At 37.2% G+C, this 17046-nt stretch overlaps 2 protein-coding genes and 1 pseudogene across 4 annotated transcripts; all 3 read left to right on the top strand.

The window, feature by feature from the left end:
- Positions 1–801: 801 nt before the first annotated feature.
- Positions 802–4181, top strand: LOC117638253. Of its 2 annotated transcripts, XM_034373388.1 has the most exons (8): positions 806–1177; positions 1261–1328; positions 1724–1790; positions 1928–2082; positions 2206–2276; positions 2741–2809; positions 2977–3077; positions 3727–4181. In XM_034373388.1, the coding sequence occupies exons 1-8, from the start codon at positions 920–922 to the stop codon at positions 4018–4020; spliced, it is 1083 nt and encodes a 360-aa protein (XP_034229279.1). In that variant the 5' UTR covers positions 806–919; the 3' UTR covers positions 4021–4181. The 2 variants fall into 2 exon arrangements, with proteins under 2 accessions (XP_034229280.1, XP_034229279.1); XM_034373389.1 differs by lacking the exon at positions 2977–3077 and having other exon boundaries at positions 802–1177; positions 3727–3868.
- An 804-nt stretch (positions 4182–4985) lies between these two features.
- Positions 4986–5574, top strand: LOC117636854 (annotated as a pseudogene).
- An 8618-nt stretch (positions 5575–14192) lies between these two features.
- Positions 14193–16969, top strand: LOC117637259 (benzyl alcohol O-benzoyltransferase). 2 transcript variants are annotated; one of them, XM_034372107.1, is made up of 3 exons: positions 14193–14717; positions 15367–16306; positions 16845–16969. In XM_034372107.1, exons 1-2 carry the CDS (start codon positions 14271–14273, stop codon positions 16303–16305), a joined length of 1386 nt encoding a protein of 461 aa, XP_034227998.1. In that variant the 5' UTR covers positions 14193–14270; the 3' UTR covers position 16306; positions 16845–16969. The 2 variants fall into 2 exon arrangements, with proteins under 2 accessions (XP_034227998.1, XP_034227997.1); XM_034372106.1 differs by lacking the exon at positions 16845–16969 and having other exon boundaries at positions 15367–16472.
- Positions 16970–17046: the final 77 nt, after the last annotated feature.

The raw sequence follows: 17046 nt of genomic DNA, 5'->3' as shown, positions 1-17046 counted from the left end.
AAGAAATTATAGAAATTGGAAAGCCTAAGAGAAATGGCTAGCAGCTTCTCTATTTTTTTTAAAAAAACGCTGGTCCAAAACGATATCGCTTTGGCCAGGTAAAAAAAAAAAAAAAAATTTTTTTTTTTTAAAGATCATTTTAGGCAGGCTATGTTAAAAAAAAAACCAAGCGTGCGCTGCGCGCAGAGTGTAGGAGTTGCAACACACCACCCAGTTTGGTTTGAGCATTTCGTTGGGCATGTTGCGTGCGTCTCTGGTCTGAAGCAGAGGTGCAACTCCAGCTGCTCTAATGGACTTTTCCGGCGATCGGAAGTGTAGGTGCATCTCCTTGCGCCTGCAGGTCCGCCATTGCCTCTAGAGTTCTAGTTTAAATGGTAATTCTTTGGCGATAAAAAACGGAAAACAATTTTCATTTCAAAATATAAGTCGTACATGAGAAAAGCAACATCAACAGTGTGTTTGGATGAGGAAATTTAAATGTACAAAAGATTTCTTAAATGAAGGAATTTAAAAATGACGGAAATTAATGTTCTAGAATTTGTAAAGTTTTTTGTTTGGATAACGGATTTAAAACACGTAATTTAACCTTTATTTGTAAAGTTATTCTTTTTAAAAACTCAATCTCTCTTGAGATTTTAGAAATAACGACTTTTAGATAGAATTTAAAGTTGAGATTTATGATCTCCAAATTCCATGCTTTTTTCCATGCGAAATTTCTAAATTTTTATGTTTTTTAATTCAGAAATTAGTTCATGTCAATTTAAAAATTCTGAATTTTGTCAAAATCCCAAATTTTGGATAACGCACAGCACAAAGTCAAAGCCCCAGTACCAATTATATTTCACGGTATGCAGAACATAGGGCGTTGCACGGTGTACTCATCAAATTCAAGCCCTACAAGTTCGTTATCCTCTACAGAATGCTTCGAGTAGTGCTAGTGCTATTGGTATTTTGTGTGCTGCTGATACGACAGGCCAATTCGCACGAAGAGTCGGGTGAATGGAGCTGTGAGTCGGACTCTGAGATCCGGGTCCAGGCCGAGTTCGGACCCGGCCTTATTACGCTCGATGGTCATGCCGACGACTGGAAGGACATGGATGGGTTCGAGTTCTCTCTCCGCCCTGCTCTTGACCCAGATGCTGAAAACGAGTACAGAGGTGGAAAAATGACAGTTAAGGTATTCTTGATTTACTGTTTGAACATAATTTGGTTGGTTTTAAATATGAATTTGATTTTCTTTTTGTTATATTTTGACGGTAGGCTTTGCATGATGGCCGTGATGTCTTCTTTATGGTTCAAGTTGATGGGGACTACGCTTACTCTAAGGGGTATGTTTTTTTTTGGAAGGAATGAATATTTTCGTATCTTTGTGGTTGTCTCTGAACTAATTTCTTGTTTGTTTGATTTGGTTTCAATGTTCAGTATTAGTGGCAAGAATTGCGGTTCACTCCAAATTTTCATTGTCATTTAAGATGTTCTTCGACTCTCTTTTTAGTACAATGAATGTTTTTTTTTTTTTTGTTGGAGGACATGGAATTTATGTGTTTGCCATATCTTTAAAGATTTTGTTAGTCATTGTCTGGTCTTTTTTCTACTTTGATGTGTTGGTTGATTATGTGCTTGAAGTGCATGCTTTGTTGGATTCCATTACCACTGAATTTCATGCCTTTTTTTCTTAACAAAAAAGAGTTTGTTGATTTGTTTTTTTCCTCTCCTGGCTTAGTGACAACAATAAATGCCCATCTGTTGCCCTCATGTTTCAAATTGGTGAAGATGCAACTTATCATAGTGTAAGTTACTCTATTGGCATATTGGACTATGGATGTGTTTTTCATTTTTCAATAAACTTGTGCAACTTTCTTTGCTTTGTTTTGGTCTTCCTTCATGTACGGTGGAGTTCAAACCAAAAGGATTTTTGTGTTGCTAGATGGGTGGCTGTAAGGAAGGAGTTGAGGCTTGCACAAACAAGACGTGCAAGGGCCATGAAGTTGATATATTGCACTTCTCAATTGGGAATGCTATTCCTGGACGGCTCTATGGTGGCAACCCTGTAGACAACAGGGTTGGAAATGGAGGCGACAGGTGCTGTAGTACAATTCATTTCTTCACCTTATAGCAATGATCCACTTGTTGGGTAATTTGATTCTGATTTATCTTTTATAGACTCCATTTTATTGTATATATTTGTCATCTTTGTTTGAACAGGTTTGGTCATTTAGTTGATCTTTATGCTTGGAATCCGCATTGTAGATACCTAGATGGAATTGGTTCTTCAGGTATTTCTGAGAGTAATTTATCCTATTGCTACTTTAATCAATTTTTCTTAATGGGGCATGAACCATGCCCATATGATAGAAGAAAGGACTAAGGAAGTGACTGCTAGAGTTAGGAAGTCACAAAAGCAGCATTCAATCTATGAAGTGGTTCTCCAACGTCACAATCCTCAAGATGGGTTATATTAAAAAGTGATCTCGTTCATTATGTTGAATATCCCTGGTCCAGCTAACAACTTTTAACTATTATCTTCTGGAGATTACTATTTGATTTCCATTAGTTTGTCAACAATTTTCCCCCTCATATCCCCATTAGGAAAAGTACTGTCTGCAAAAAGTACTGCTTTAATTCAACCACTGGTGGAATTCCCCCACCTGCGGAAAACTCCTTTTCTCTTAGTTTTTGTATTTGCTTTTAAATGAGTTCCAGTGATCAAATTATTTAGTTTATCTCTGTCCATTGTCAGCAAATGATTCTAGTGGACAAAATGATTGGAAGGGTGCTTGGTGGCACAGTAGCTTCAATGTTCACTCAGGTAATTATCAATCTTTGTTATATGGTTAGTCATTTGAATATAATTTTGCATCCGTGTATGTGACACGACCATGCATTTTCTACTGAACCATCCTTCCCCCAGAAACAAATATATTTCTTTTTTGCATTGTTAATTTTTTATTATTTTAAAATTGTTGACTATGACAGGTTTCGTGGAAGAAGACAGTCCTTATGCATCAGATGGCCAAAAGGGAACATTTTATTTTGAATTCTCTAGGCCTTTGAGAACTATGGATCGTATCCAACAGGTTCACCTGGCACTTTTAAATTTCTAGCTACCTGGATTTGAGTTCTTTTCAAAAACCCTTTCCCCTCTAATTGTTGGTACATCTTGTAGTACATGTTGTCTAAGTTGCTTGAAGAGTTGATCATTCTTGTTGTTTCGTGTTGAACGAAGAGGATTATAGACAAACACTAAATACCCTTGTTGCTAATTGAAAATGCAAATCTATCCCTTAGACAAGATTGCTGCAATTATCTGATGATCCGTTCTGTTTTTATTTTGGTCCTTTGCTGTTTTTGCTTACAAACTTCTTGGCAGTTTAACACGTCTGCTTGTAGAATATGTACATGGAGTCAACCAAACTTACCGTACGAAAAGTCTTTTTGGAATGATTACTGGTTTGTGCTATACTGTTGTGTTGGAATTTATTTTCACCCATCTTTTGTAACTTGAAATAAACCATACATATTACAACAGTTGATATGATGTGATTATTGGTCTATTTATTTAGATTCCAAGGAAAATATTGACAGTGTACTAGGTCTCTTTTATATATAGATATTATAGATTCCAAGTAAAATTGACATTGTAATAAGTGTCTGTTATACATAGATTTCAATTAAAATATCAACATTGTAATGAGTTTAAAATGAGTTTGTTACTTGTTTCTGCAGGATGTGCAATTCACAATTGGAGGATCAAGTAAAATGTCAGTTGCATTTTGGTATCCAGTTGATGGAAAACCGTGGCACGGCTCTGGACATTATTCTGTTAGCTGTGATTGGGTCCCCTTAGACATCTCTTTGGGAAGTTCTGTATTTACCATGGCAAGACCACGTAGCTCAGTCAGTGCTGCTAGCGTTTTTGCCCTTTTGTTATCAGTAATCTCATTATGTGCTTCCGTTTTTATTGGATATTGGGTCGTTAAACCCCAAACTGCCCAGTTCACACCCATGGAAAATCTTTAAGATAGCAGTGTGGGTGTGGAATCGTAGCGTTCATTGGATTGTTCTTAATCCATGTCATTCCATTTTTTATTAAAGTCAATTGTCAGATTACTTTAACCTTTTTACTGGAAGGACTTGACCATTGTGGTACAGTAGTTCAAATCCTTGCTACTTTTTGCTCATTGTGGTTCATTGTTTTTACGTTCTATCAATGTTTTTAACTTTTCTTTTGGTAGCGTTCATTTAGTCATGCCCTTTTTCGTCAAATAGTCGGGTCATGGTTAAAAAGTTGGAGGAAATTAATTCAGAGAAGAAATGCATGAGAAAAAGGATGGAGAAAAAAAGGAGGAAGGGGAGAGGGGGGGGGGGGGGGATGGTTGAGGGACTTCAAATGCCATTCTAAGTAGTTTTTCTTTTCAAGTTTTTATTTTAATAGTTTTTCCCTCCTCCCTCATTCCTCTCATAAATTTATCCTCTATCTTTAATAAATAAAATAAATCTAGACTCAGGTGTCCTTCGTCCCTGCCTCGGATCCACAATCCCACAACTTTGGTCTAAACTCCCGAGTGGCGAGGCTTAGAAGATAAGTGAACAAAAAAGCGAGAGTCAAAAGTCATATGATCACTAGCTTAATTATCAATTATCCATGTATTTGTACCATTACTTGGCAGTGGGTCAGAAGTAGATAAAAGAATAGAGGGTTCCAACAAATTTGAACCCGTACCAGCAAATAGCAGCGGAAATATATATATATAAAAAAAAAAAAAAGGACACGTCAAGGTATATTCTTCTCCTACAAGGTGTATATAGATGTACAAAGTGGTAAACCGTAAAATGGTTTACAATAGGATTATACAAAGGGTAAGTAATTACACAAAATTTAAAAAAAGGAAGCAAAAAATATTCCTGAAATATTATCCCCAACAAGAGAGACAAAGCTTGGTTTTAATTTGTTGCTTTTATTTGTGAGATCTATAAGGAGAGATATGGCTGAGACAGTGGGGAGGAACGTGGCAGCTCCATTGCTGTTTCTCAACTTGATAATGTATTTGCTCCATTGCTGTTTCTCAACTTGATAATGTATTTGATTGTAGTTGGTTTTGCTAGTTAGTGTTTTAACAGGTTCATCAATTGCCAGACCAACCATCCTAGTTTTGGAGGAAATGCTGCGCAACAATGTTCTTTCTTATACTCTCCATATTGGCATTGGCTGTTGTGATGGAAGCGTCACATCAAAGTTGGCTGGAGCAAACCATATCAGAGCTTGGAGGAGTGACAGCCTTAGCTGCAGCAGGATCGTCATGAATTGTGGCAGCATGGGCTCTCACTGTACTAGCCTTTGGGTTGGCATGCAAGTAATAAACATTGGAGGATACGAAGGATGGGCTGAGGGTCTTGGAGGCTTTCATAATAATCTTGACATTCACTCGGCTTTTGTAACTCATGCTACTTCATGCTGGTGTCCAGCAGCAAGTATGGTATGGCCTGGGTTACTGTGACACCGACTAGCCGGCTGCCCGTGTTGATCCAATGCACAAGGGCACAGCTGGACTGGAGAAGTCCCTGCGCCTCTAGGGTTGTCTATAAGGATCTCTGATACAATAGTGTGACTTCACATTTAGATGAGAATACTCTCTTTTGTTTTCCTTTTCTTTTTCTGGGAGGGGGCCATATCTCATAATTTGATGTGGAATTTTAAGTTTTAGTTTCTGGTTTTGTGGTTGTACATAGATGTAATCAGTGACCAGGTGGTGTGTTGTGCATGTTTGCAACACGTGGGAATTAGTTTTCAGCATTATGTCTACATATAAAAAAAAAAAAAAAACGACCAAAGGAGATTAACATTAAGTAAACAAAACGACAAAAAGTGATTAAGTTAGCAAAACGACGAAGAGTGAGTAAAAGTAAACAAAAACGACAAAAAGTGATTAAGTTAGCAAAAACGACGAAGAGGGTTGCTTTTACATGCAAACTCTCAATATGCAAGAGCCATTCCAGCGGTGCAGGGTGGGGGGGCAAGCCCAAAAAACGTTTCCAAAAAGACTTTTCGCGTTTTGCCCTAGCGTGTTCTCTTCCCTTTCACGTGAATTGTAGCTGTCCTAGCGTGTCCTTTTTCCCCCCTCAATCTGTCATTGCAAAGGAAAAATGGGTGAAAGTGCTCTAAACGAAGAAAAAGAGGTTTGCTATGAAAACCAATAGGTAGACAAAATGACAAAAAGAAATTAAGCAAGCGACAAAAAAGCCAGAAGACCTATCCTAGGGGAAAAAAAAATTACTTGTAACGAGGATAATATTGTTTTGCTATTTCCGGTCAATAACACAATGATACGTGAAAAAGTTATTCCACATATCATTGTGTTGTTGGCCAAAAATAACAAAAAGTGTTATCCTCGTTGCATGAGAGTTTCTCTTATATCTTAGCCACCATGAAAATCTTATCTCAAAACTCAATGCATAAAAACTTAGTAAGAAATTTTAGATATCTGACTTTATCTTGTACACAGGTTTTATTTTGTGATCACGAAAAAAATTTACTGAAAGAAAGATGCTATGTTGATTTTAACTCAATCTATTAAAAAGTACATATCGACAAAGCCGTTTCTAGGTTTTCTAAGACCTTGGCAAACTTTTAAAGTGTGCCCCTTTAGACAAATTAAACACTAAAATTATAATTTTTCTTTTATCAACTAATTAATTTTATTAAAGTTAGAAGAGTCTACAAAAGATAAAGAATAACATTTTGAGGCCTCATAAAAACCTAGTTTGGGAAAAACCTAATGGGATAAGTGTGGGAGTGATTTTCGTCCCTTAGAATATTCGATCAATAGATTCTCCTTGCTCCTTCCTCGAACTCTTTCTCCCTGCAAAACCAATCGGAGTAAAAGGACCACACCCAGGAGGTGTTGGCTAAAAGCCCTCCGATGCCTAAGTTAGTTCAATTGATTCGTGGAGAAACAATAGCTAAAAAGGGTACAGAGCTCTCGAGGGGAGAGAACCGGGTGGCCGGAGCCATGTGTGGTGGCCGGAGCCTTGTGTAAGAGAGAGAGGTATGTGGCAGCAAGGAGGGGAATTTCTGTAGTAATTTGAGAGCTTAGAATGGCTTACCTCATGCCTTGCATAGCCTCGTATTTATAGAGCCTTAGAAGGGTAGGGTTTGGGGAAAAATAATCCTTGTTGGGAATTATTTTTCCCGATTTTAGTGATTTGATGAGGATCAAATCCCTAATTCAAGGCAAGAATCCCCAAATGGAAGGAAATATTTGACCTAGGGTTTTGCTAAAATTCAGTCCCCACAATAAGCACACCTCAATATTAAAGTCATTTGTTCTTTGTGACTTGCAACATGAGTGAAATGAAGAATGATTAAAAAATACTTTTCCCTTTTTATTTTTTCAAGATTGCATGTTTAACATTTGATGCTAAAATAGCTATCAACTCATTTTGAATTTTATGGCTAAGATAATGATAATAAATCTTCTTATCTTGAATGAGTCGAAAATGGTGATGCATTACTAGATCAGATTGGATTGGTTGTTTAGACGCATTTGGTAAATTTTCAAAACATTGGTCTTTTAACAAAATATTTATTCAAAGATCCTCTTACACTTTGAAAATTTTCTATATCTATCTATAGAAAAAGAAAGAACCTTTTAAGATAGCATGAAAAAAAAAAAAAAAAAAAAAAAAAAAAAAAAAAAAAAAAAAAAAACCAAGAACCTTTAAAGAAAGGTATGGATTTGGTCTTGTGGAGGAATTTTTTTAAATTTTTTTTCCAACTCAGTGTCAGAGAAGAAGAGAATCACAAAAAAATAAAAATAAAAATTTGCTTGTGTGTAGTCTTTTTGTGTTGTGTTTGAGAGTCTCGTTACTTCTTGATTTATTTTAAGAAAAGGTATATTGGTTTATCTTTGTTTTGTGACACCCCGACCCAATTTTAACCATATATTTAATCTATTTAATTTATTTAATTATGAAATTATAATTTTGCCCTTGGAGTAAGGTCACGTAGTCACTTTTAGATGCGTACAGATTTTTGGGATTTTAATGGCACTGTTGCGTGGAGCTCGTTGATACAACTTTGTAGAGACATAGTGGTCCCAAATCGGAGTTTAACGAAGAATTTACGGTCAATGGAAGTTAAGTGGCATAATCGTAAATATTTTGAAGTCAGCATTTTAAAAAGGTAGCTCAGTCTCTCTCTCTCTCTCTCTCTCTCTCTCTCTCTCTCTCTCTCTCTCGATCCTCTCCCTAGTGACGCACGCAGACCCAACAATTGTGTGGACGGTTAAGTCCACCATCCAACAACCCGCGCGGCTGAGACCGGTCGGTTTTTGACCGTGAGGGGCAGGTGATCACGACCGAATGGAAGCCCAACCACGATCGCCGCTTAGGGAGGCGCTAGGAGCTTGGATTTGGCCGCGACTGAGTCGATTTTTCGTCGCAGTTCTAGGTGATTTCGGCCACCGTTTTTGATGAACCAGGTATGGATTTCAATCCTCTCACATGCTTTAGCTGTCTGTATGGTTGGATTAGATTGATTTTGAAGTTTTGGAAACTTAATCTAAAACCTAAAAAGTTTTGATTTTTGGATCGAGTTTCTGCTACTTCCCCACCCAATTGGAGGTCTGCCCAGTTGTATAAGTTGCTCCCCTAGTTGTCCTAATCACGTAGGTATAGGTATTGATGGGTGAATTGTCGAAAATTTATTCAAGCCACCCACGCGCCACCGGCGCTTGTGGTGCTGTGTGGCCGCTCTGTGGCTGGCCGTTGTGCCCTAAAATAATCCTCATGTTGTCCCAAACACGACGGTATGTTCATATTCGAATTTGGTTATCGTATGCCACTCGAACGGATTGACGCATATTAGGCGATATCCGAGTTCAATATGTTTGGACAGTTAGATCGGCTCCAATTTCAAGTATGTTGTTCTCTGTACCTCTAGGATTGTTTACGAACACAGGGTTCGAGGATCGGAGTCCCGGATACTCCGAATCAATGATTTTAGAATTAAGTATTGAGTCGACGTCGGATCATGAGATCGTGAATGATCCGACCGCTTGATCGAGACCAAACTCTTGAGACGAGTTATGTAGACCTTGTTGGACTTATAGGAACGTTCAGATCGGGAATCGGAGGTTGTGGGCCTAGCAAGCCCAATTGGTTAAATTCCGTGATCGGCGTCAAACAGACCATTGGATTGCGACGAGACTTCTAGGATGGGTTTAACTTTTGATTGTGGACCAATATGAATTGTCATTTAACAAATTGAGGCTGTGAGCCTTACGAGCCCAGTTGACTTAGATAGTGGGTGCTATGTCGGCTCGGTTGGGCCTATTCAGTAGTCGTAATTGTAATTGGAGGTTTGTGTTAAAATGGTATTATGCTTTAAGGGTTTTATTAAATGTTTATGAATTAATGCAATCGCTTTTACTTGCCAAGCATATTATATTATGTTTAATTATGTGGAGTTGGGAATGGCTTGGTGAACTGGGTTTTTGCATGAATAAGTAATTAATTAAATGCCTAATTATATGTCTATATTTAAATATAGGCTAGGTGACTTGAAGTCAATGAATTATGGATACTAGTTTACTCAATAGTATATGTGGTACGTATTTAAATGTAGTTGAGAATGGTTTGAAAGATTATGCATGGTTAAGTTCAATTAAGGAGTGTTGGAATTGCTCCCGTTTGAGGAATGGATTTTTGGTTATTTATTTAAGAACTTGTTTTTGGAAAGTTAGAAAAGATTTGGAAAAGGGATTTGTGAAAGTGGATTGGTGGAATAAGAGGAATATTATGATAAGTTTGGGAAAATGGTTTTCAAACCCATAATTGGAGGTAACGACACCCCCCCTCCCCTTCCCCCTCCTTTCCCAGTTGCCTTCGGAACAGTCTAGTCATTTATGAAAATGCCCCACAAGTCTCGGGGACGCTTGAATCGTGTGATGCGAGAATTTGCATTATCAGGTTGATTATATCTTCCTGAGTCTTGCGAGGGAATTTGATATATATGCATTCTCGGGCTAAGTACGTGTTCCCCGAGTTCTGCTAGGATATGCGTTCTCTGGCTGACCATGTGTCTCCCGAGTTCTTCGAGGATGTAACATGTATGGTATTTGGAATTGACGGAATATTATTGGAATTGACAGATTATGATTGGGGGGGTACACCTAAGTGGAGAGTATATGAATTTTTGGATGTTTTAAACAAAATGGATGATTTTATTTTGGCACTTATTGATGAAGGGTTTAATACATGTTTTCTGATTTATGAGACAAGAATTGAGAGTCTTCTAAGTTTTAAGGATTTTATATAATTCACGACTATTTTCTTAAGTGATGAGTTTGTTTTTACATGTGAAAGATGGAAGCATGTTTTATTCAAATATTTAATATTGATATTAAGGTTTTTTACGTTCCAATTTTTTTAAAATAATTTTCTCGTTTTTCTACTTATCTATAATGAGCTATTATATATATGTATTTGTATATGCACACATGTGATGGGTAGAAGATTGTTATGAAATCAATATCTTTTGCTTAAGTTTCAGCGTGTTGATTGGAGTTTGAAGCTCTTGGTTTTGGGAAAGTGTGAAGGAATATTTAATTTATGTGCTTACATATAGGTTGAACTTTGTTTTCTTGTAGAAAGAATTACATGTGGCTTGATTCCTCTGAGGTATTTCGGACAATCGTGCCGATACCTGCCAGTATTGGTCATGCACAAGGTTCGACACAAATTCCAAAGTAGAATTTGGGTCGGGTCTTGTCATGTTTAGTTTCCCTATATTTAGTTTTTTTTTTCATTTGTTAAATTATATAATATAACAACAAGTGAGGAAGTTTCCTATGTGTCAATATTGAACATGAATAAGCAAAATCAAAAAGCAAAAAGTAATGTTGTCCATGTGTCAACAAGAGAGAGGCTGTAGAGTTATTATGGTGCGCTAGCTTATTGAAATGAATTCATTTCATAGTTCATTTTATTGACCTATGAAATGAACTACTGATCCATAAAATGAACTATTGATCCTTGAAATGAAATATTGATCTATTAAATGAATTGAACTTTACCACTGCAAGTCAAAAGTTCAATTTATTGAAATAAAATTGAAATGACCATCACCATTGCAGATGCTCTAATAACTTGACCTGTTCTTTTTTTTAAATGCTTATTTACTGTTGCACCCCTGGAACTCAAGCTCGCTTTCACTTAACTACGAGGAATCCTCACTTTACCCCTTGAATCTCTAAAAATTGCTGAAATTTTCTTACTTTACCTCTCTCTCTCTCTCTCTCTCTCTCTCTCTCTCTCTCTCTATATGCCTATCTCTTCTCTCTCATCCCCCCAGACCTAACCCCTATTGCACCCTACCCTCTTTATGAACTCGCAATTGTACGGGCCAATTAGTAATGTAGCAAGACAAGTACGAGTTCGTACCCATGATGACTGAGAAGTTCACATTAATTATATACTTAGATTACCCAATTCTATAAATAAGAAGTTAAGTCTAAAAATAATTTAAAGTGAGATTGATTTTGAAAACAAATGAAGCAAAATGAAATTGCAAATAAAAGCAAAGTAAACAATTGTAACAAAGAGTGGTCTTAAGGGTTGGAAAACAAATTTGGAGACTAGGGCATTCGATTCACAATAACAATCCAATTCTAGGTTATAAAGATTCAAGTGACTAGTCTAATTCAGATTCAAAGATTGATTCTAGCTAAAGTATGATTAAGCCATGGTGTTTGGTCCTAACATTAAGCATAAAAGAATGTTTAAACAACCAAACATGTATCTAATCCCTGTTCTCGAATCTCCATACATACTTTTCTTATTTATAGTTCAATTCTGATTAAGATATATGGTATATACTCTTAATTCCAACCAAGATAGCTGACATACAAGTTTTAATGGTGATCAATTAATGATTCAAACAAGTATGTTAACTTATAAGCATAATGAATAAGAACCAAAATCTTGAATCAAACTAAAACTTGAAACTTGTAAACCAAAAATATTCATGTTAGGTTACATCAAAACCCTAGATATGGATTTAGCTACTCATAATGTGAAAGAAATTGAAACAGAAATGAGAAAACATAATGAATACATTAGGAGTGGAAAAACCTGAATCTAAAGTTCTTGTGGTGTCTAATGCTTCTCCAGGAGTTTCTCCATGTCTAATGATTCTCTAAGAATTTCTCCACATCTAGAAGGATGTATGAAGGTTAATGAGGTGATTTGGGATGAGTTCGGGTGAGTGGTGATGGCTGAGAAAGAGAAAATTCGTAGGGAAATGCCAAAGAGGCTAGCTGCTACTGTTTTGGTGATTTGGAGCTGTTTTGGGTTGTGGGAGTTATGGTGTTGGCTTAATGTGTTTGATGAATGATGGGAGTGTCAATGATGGAGTGATTTGTGGGAGAAGTGTATGAAGTTGTTGTTAGATATATGCCCTAGAAGCCAATATAAAATGGATAATTCTAAGGAAATAATATGTAATAATCAAAGGGGCAAGAATGTTGCTTTAGATACATAATGTACACAAAGTAACAAGTCTATGGATTAAGATATAAATGGAAAGTGGTCTAAAGAAGTTAGATGCACGAGACCTTTTCAGCATATAAATATCGTATCCTAAAATGTTCCTGGTCATATGATCGCCAATTGGATAATGGTGACTGCTCAATTGAGAGGATGACTAGTCTCAAGTCAATTGTGTAGAGACACTAAGACAGATGTGTAGGTGCTCTATAGAAGATAGAGTCCATTGAAGGCGATCAACTTTAGAATTCTTGTATGGAAGTCTTACTCACAAGTGTCAAACAAACAATTCTAAGTTATGATAATGCAAATTAATCCTTAGACCCGAGACATCACAGTTGTCTTGTGTATATGTTGTTTCTTTTTGAGAGCATTATACGGTCGTATCAAAATGATGTGACTTAAAGGTGTTCCTCAGGATTCTTAGCGTGTACGCACTAACAGGTGAATGTACAACAAGGAATCTCTACTGTTAGTAAGAAGAGAGAATACTCTAAAGATATGATTCGTGAATCTTTGGCCAAGTATTGGATAGAAATTGAAACAAGAACATTTGCAATTTCATTAAATTGAATCATATAATCTAGAGATGTCATATTAGGGATTTTGACACAAGTTTACCATATCCCGAGAATATGACATAATGTGTACCAGTCTTTGCGGGTCATCATTGTCCAATTGGTGATCCTATGACCAATGGAAAAAATTGTAAAAATGGGTATTTCACCCCCCTTTATTTATCTTTTTTATCCAATGCTGAATCGATGGCCTATGTATAAAGTAAGAAGAATTCTTTGGATTAAAAACAAAAAAAGAAACAACCTTGCTGACAATTATTGATATGATATTTATATGTATGGAAAGGTCTCGTGCGTCTAAATTCTTTAGACTACTTTCTATTTATGTCTTAATACATGGACTTGTTACTTTGTGTACGTTATGTATTTAAAGCAAAGTTCTTGCCCCTTTGATTATTATATATTATTTCATTAGAATTATTCATTTTATATTAGCTTCTAAGGCATATATCTAACAGTGGTGTGGTGGGTTATGGTGTCTTTTGTTTTTTGATTTTTTAAAATTTATTCAAAAAAGAAATAATGAATTTTAAATCCAATTGTTAAAAAGTTAATAATTTATTTCAATATATTGACACGTGTCATATTTTAAATGAAAGAATCACTAATTCATGTGATAATACCATACTTTTTTATAATTTCTCCATTTGTTATGTGTACAAGTTTTATATTATATTATCTTATTTTAATTATTTCTGGCAAAGTTTAGCAAGTTAGCCGGAAGATTGATTAGTAAATACCCAACAACAACCATCCAGGCCAAGTCAAGTCCATAAAAAAAAAGAAAGTCGACTATCAAGTCTTTCTTTTTATCAAGTCGTTTTTCTTATGGTCTAAGTCCGTTATCAAGGTTCAAGTCAACCCAATCAGAGCAGCCAGGAAATTTAGGATGCAACTTCACACCCACCCACCCACCCACCCAAATATATAGAAAAGAAAAGGAAAAGAGAAAATGGAAAAGAAAAAAAGAAAAAAAAGAAAGAAGGTGTAGGCCATCCAATTCCACTGCCTCTGTCCTATTATAAATAACCTCCCCAATAATTATGATAACACACACTACTACCGTGAACCACCAAACTTTAGCTCCCAAATTCTCTCTCTCTATCCACTCTCCTATTCAGCCCCATCCATCGATCAGATTGTGAAATGGCATCCCCTTCTACCTCTTTAGTGTTCACAGTGCGAAGGCGCCAACCAGAACTGGTGGCACCGGCTAAGGCCACACCCCATGAGTTTCAACAACTTTCTGATATCGATGACCAAGAAGGTCTTCGGTTTCAGATACCTGTGATACAATTTTATCGCTATGATCCCTCCATGCAAGGAAGTGATCCTGTGACTGTCATTAGAGAGGCAATTGCAGAGACCCTAGTGTTTTACTACCCTTTCGCAGGTAGGCTTAGGGAGGGGCCTGCCCGGAAGCTTATGGTAGACTGCACGGCTGAGGGTATCTTGTTCATCGAGGCTGATGCCGACGTTACGCTACAGCAATTTGGTGATGCTCTTCAGCCCCCCTTCCCTTGCTTGGAGGAACTTCTTTATAATGTTCCTGGATCGGATGGGGTTCTTAATTGCCCACTCTTGCTAATTCAGGTATATGTGTATATATATTTCTACGTACTTTTAGTATGTTAAGACTCCCCGAAATTTCATCACTAATTACTTGTCCAACAAACTAATTCATGGCCACCTTAATTATATTTTAAGGTAAAATACTAAGAAATAAAACACATATTATAACATAGTACGGTATGCCAGACATAAAAATTTCATATGTTTTCTGCCATGTAAACAACACAATTAGTTCTTTGCTTTATATTATGGTATTTGAATGTTTTCTACCCTATCGAAAAGTTTGAAAAAATTAAAATAATTTGAAAATATACGAGGACATAAATGTAACCACCTTATTATATTTTTGGAACAAAGTATATCTTTGATTAAGCAAATTATATATAATGGTATTTCTGTTCTAAATGTCGAAAGAATATTTAAGTTCCCATTTGTAATTAAAATTAGGTAATTTTGAGGAAGTTGTTAAGTATCATTGTTTATCACAGGCATGAGCAACGACACATCAATATAAAGAGTATTTAATTAGTAAATAATCCACGAGGAGTAAAACATGTCTTTCTTTTTTTTGGGTCATAGTCTTCTTTCTTATTAGTAAGAATTATTTTCTCGCTGACCAAAAAAATATTAATATTATTATGGCGCCATTAGTTAATAGTGTTGTGGTTAGGTGACGCGCCTCAAGTGCGGTGGTTTCATCTTCGCCCTGCGTCTCAACCACACCATGAGCGATGCAGCAGGACTAGTCCAATTCATGATGGCCGTGGGAGAGATGGCACGTGGCGCACGTGTCCCCTCCATCCAGCCTGTGTGGAAAAGGGAGCTGCTGAAAGCTCGTGATCCACCGCGCGTGACCTGTACGCACCACGAGTACGATGAAGTGGCGGACACCAAGGGCACCATCATCCCACTTGATGATATGGCCCACCGCTCCTTTTTCTTCAGGCCCATCGAGATGTCCGCCATCCGTAGATTCGTTCCACAGCACCTAAGCAAGTGCTCCACGTTTGAGGTCCTCACGGCTTGCCTCTGGCGTTGCCGTACCATAGCACTTCAGCCAGACCCCGAGGAGGAGGTGCGCGTGCTGTGCATTGTGAATGCCCGTGCCAAATTCAACCCTGCTCTGCCCGTGGGTTATTATGGCAATGCGTTTGCGTTCCCGGTGGCTCTCACGACGGCTGGCAGGCTTTGCCAGAACCCGCTGGGCTACGCGCTGGAGCTGGTAAGGCAGGCCAAAGCTGATGTGACAGAGGAGTACATGTGCTCTTTGGCAGATCTCATGGTCTTGAGGGGCCGGCCACACTTCACGGTGGTGGGGACGTACCTTGTGTCGGACGTGACGCGTGCTGGGTTTGGAGAGGTGGACTTCGGGTGGGGCAAAGCATCGTATGGCGGGCCAGCCAAGGGTGGGGTCGGGGCCATACCTGGAGTGGCTAGCTTCTACATTCCATTCAAAGACAATAATGACCAAGATGGGATTGTGGTTCCTATTTGTTTACCGGCCCCAGCTATGGAGAGATTCATCAAGGAACTAGATACCATGTTGAATGCTAATGACCAACCAAATAGGGTTCAGAAGTCTACTACCTTTATCACATCTGCCCTATAATATATTAAGTTGGAAGCATGTATGTATGTATCTGTCGCTGTTGGTAAGAATTCAAACTCTCCTTGAGAGGTTGTAGGTTCAAGCCACATTGGTAATAAATGTCATTCCTAGATTATCCAAAAGAAAAAAAAAAACTCATTAGATTTCTGTCTTTTATTTATTTATTTAATGCCTCTCCTAATGAAAGGATTGGTAAATATCTACAAACTCACACACATGCGGTTATAAAGATTTCAGTCTTAACAACTGTAAGCTCATTATTAAATTTGAATTATTAATTAAGTTGAACTATAGTAATAGTCCATAAATTTGTGCTACACGTGCATTTTGGTTCTTGAATTCGCAAAATGGTAAAATGGCTTAATTGTGTTGGTCCTCTGTTACATTTTTTTTTTGTTAAATTTAGAGGCAAAAAAATATTTTCATGTTATTTTCTTATGGGCAAAAATCGGTTTGGGCATCTATACACTACCGTGGGTCATTTTGTGGCTGTCTTTGGGTTCTAAAATAATCCCCAGGTCATCCCCATGCCCTATAATATATTAAGTTGGAAGCATGTATGTATGTATCTGTCGCTGTTGGTAAGAATTCAAACTCTCCTTGAGAGGTTGTAGGTTCAAGCCACATTGGTAATAAATGTCATTCCTAGATTATCCAAAAGAAAAAAAAAAAAACTCATAAGATTTCTGTCTTTTATTTATTTATTTAATGCCTCTCCTAATGAAAGGATTGGTAAAGATC

The sequence above is a fragment of the Prunus dulcis genome, chromosome 8, assembly GCF_902201215.1.
Source record: "Prunus dulcis chromosome 8, ALMONDv2, whole genome shotgun sequence".
NCBI classification, from domain to species: Eukaryota; Viridiplantae; Streptophyta; class Magnoliopsida; order Rosales; family Rosaceae; genus Prunus; species Prunus dulcis.
The sequence above is the reverse complement of the archived record's forward strand: the minus strand, read 5'-3'. Positions and strand labels throughout refer to the sequence as shown.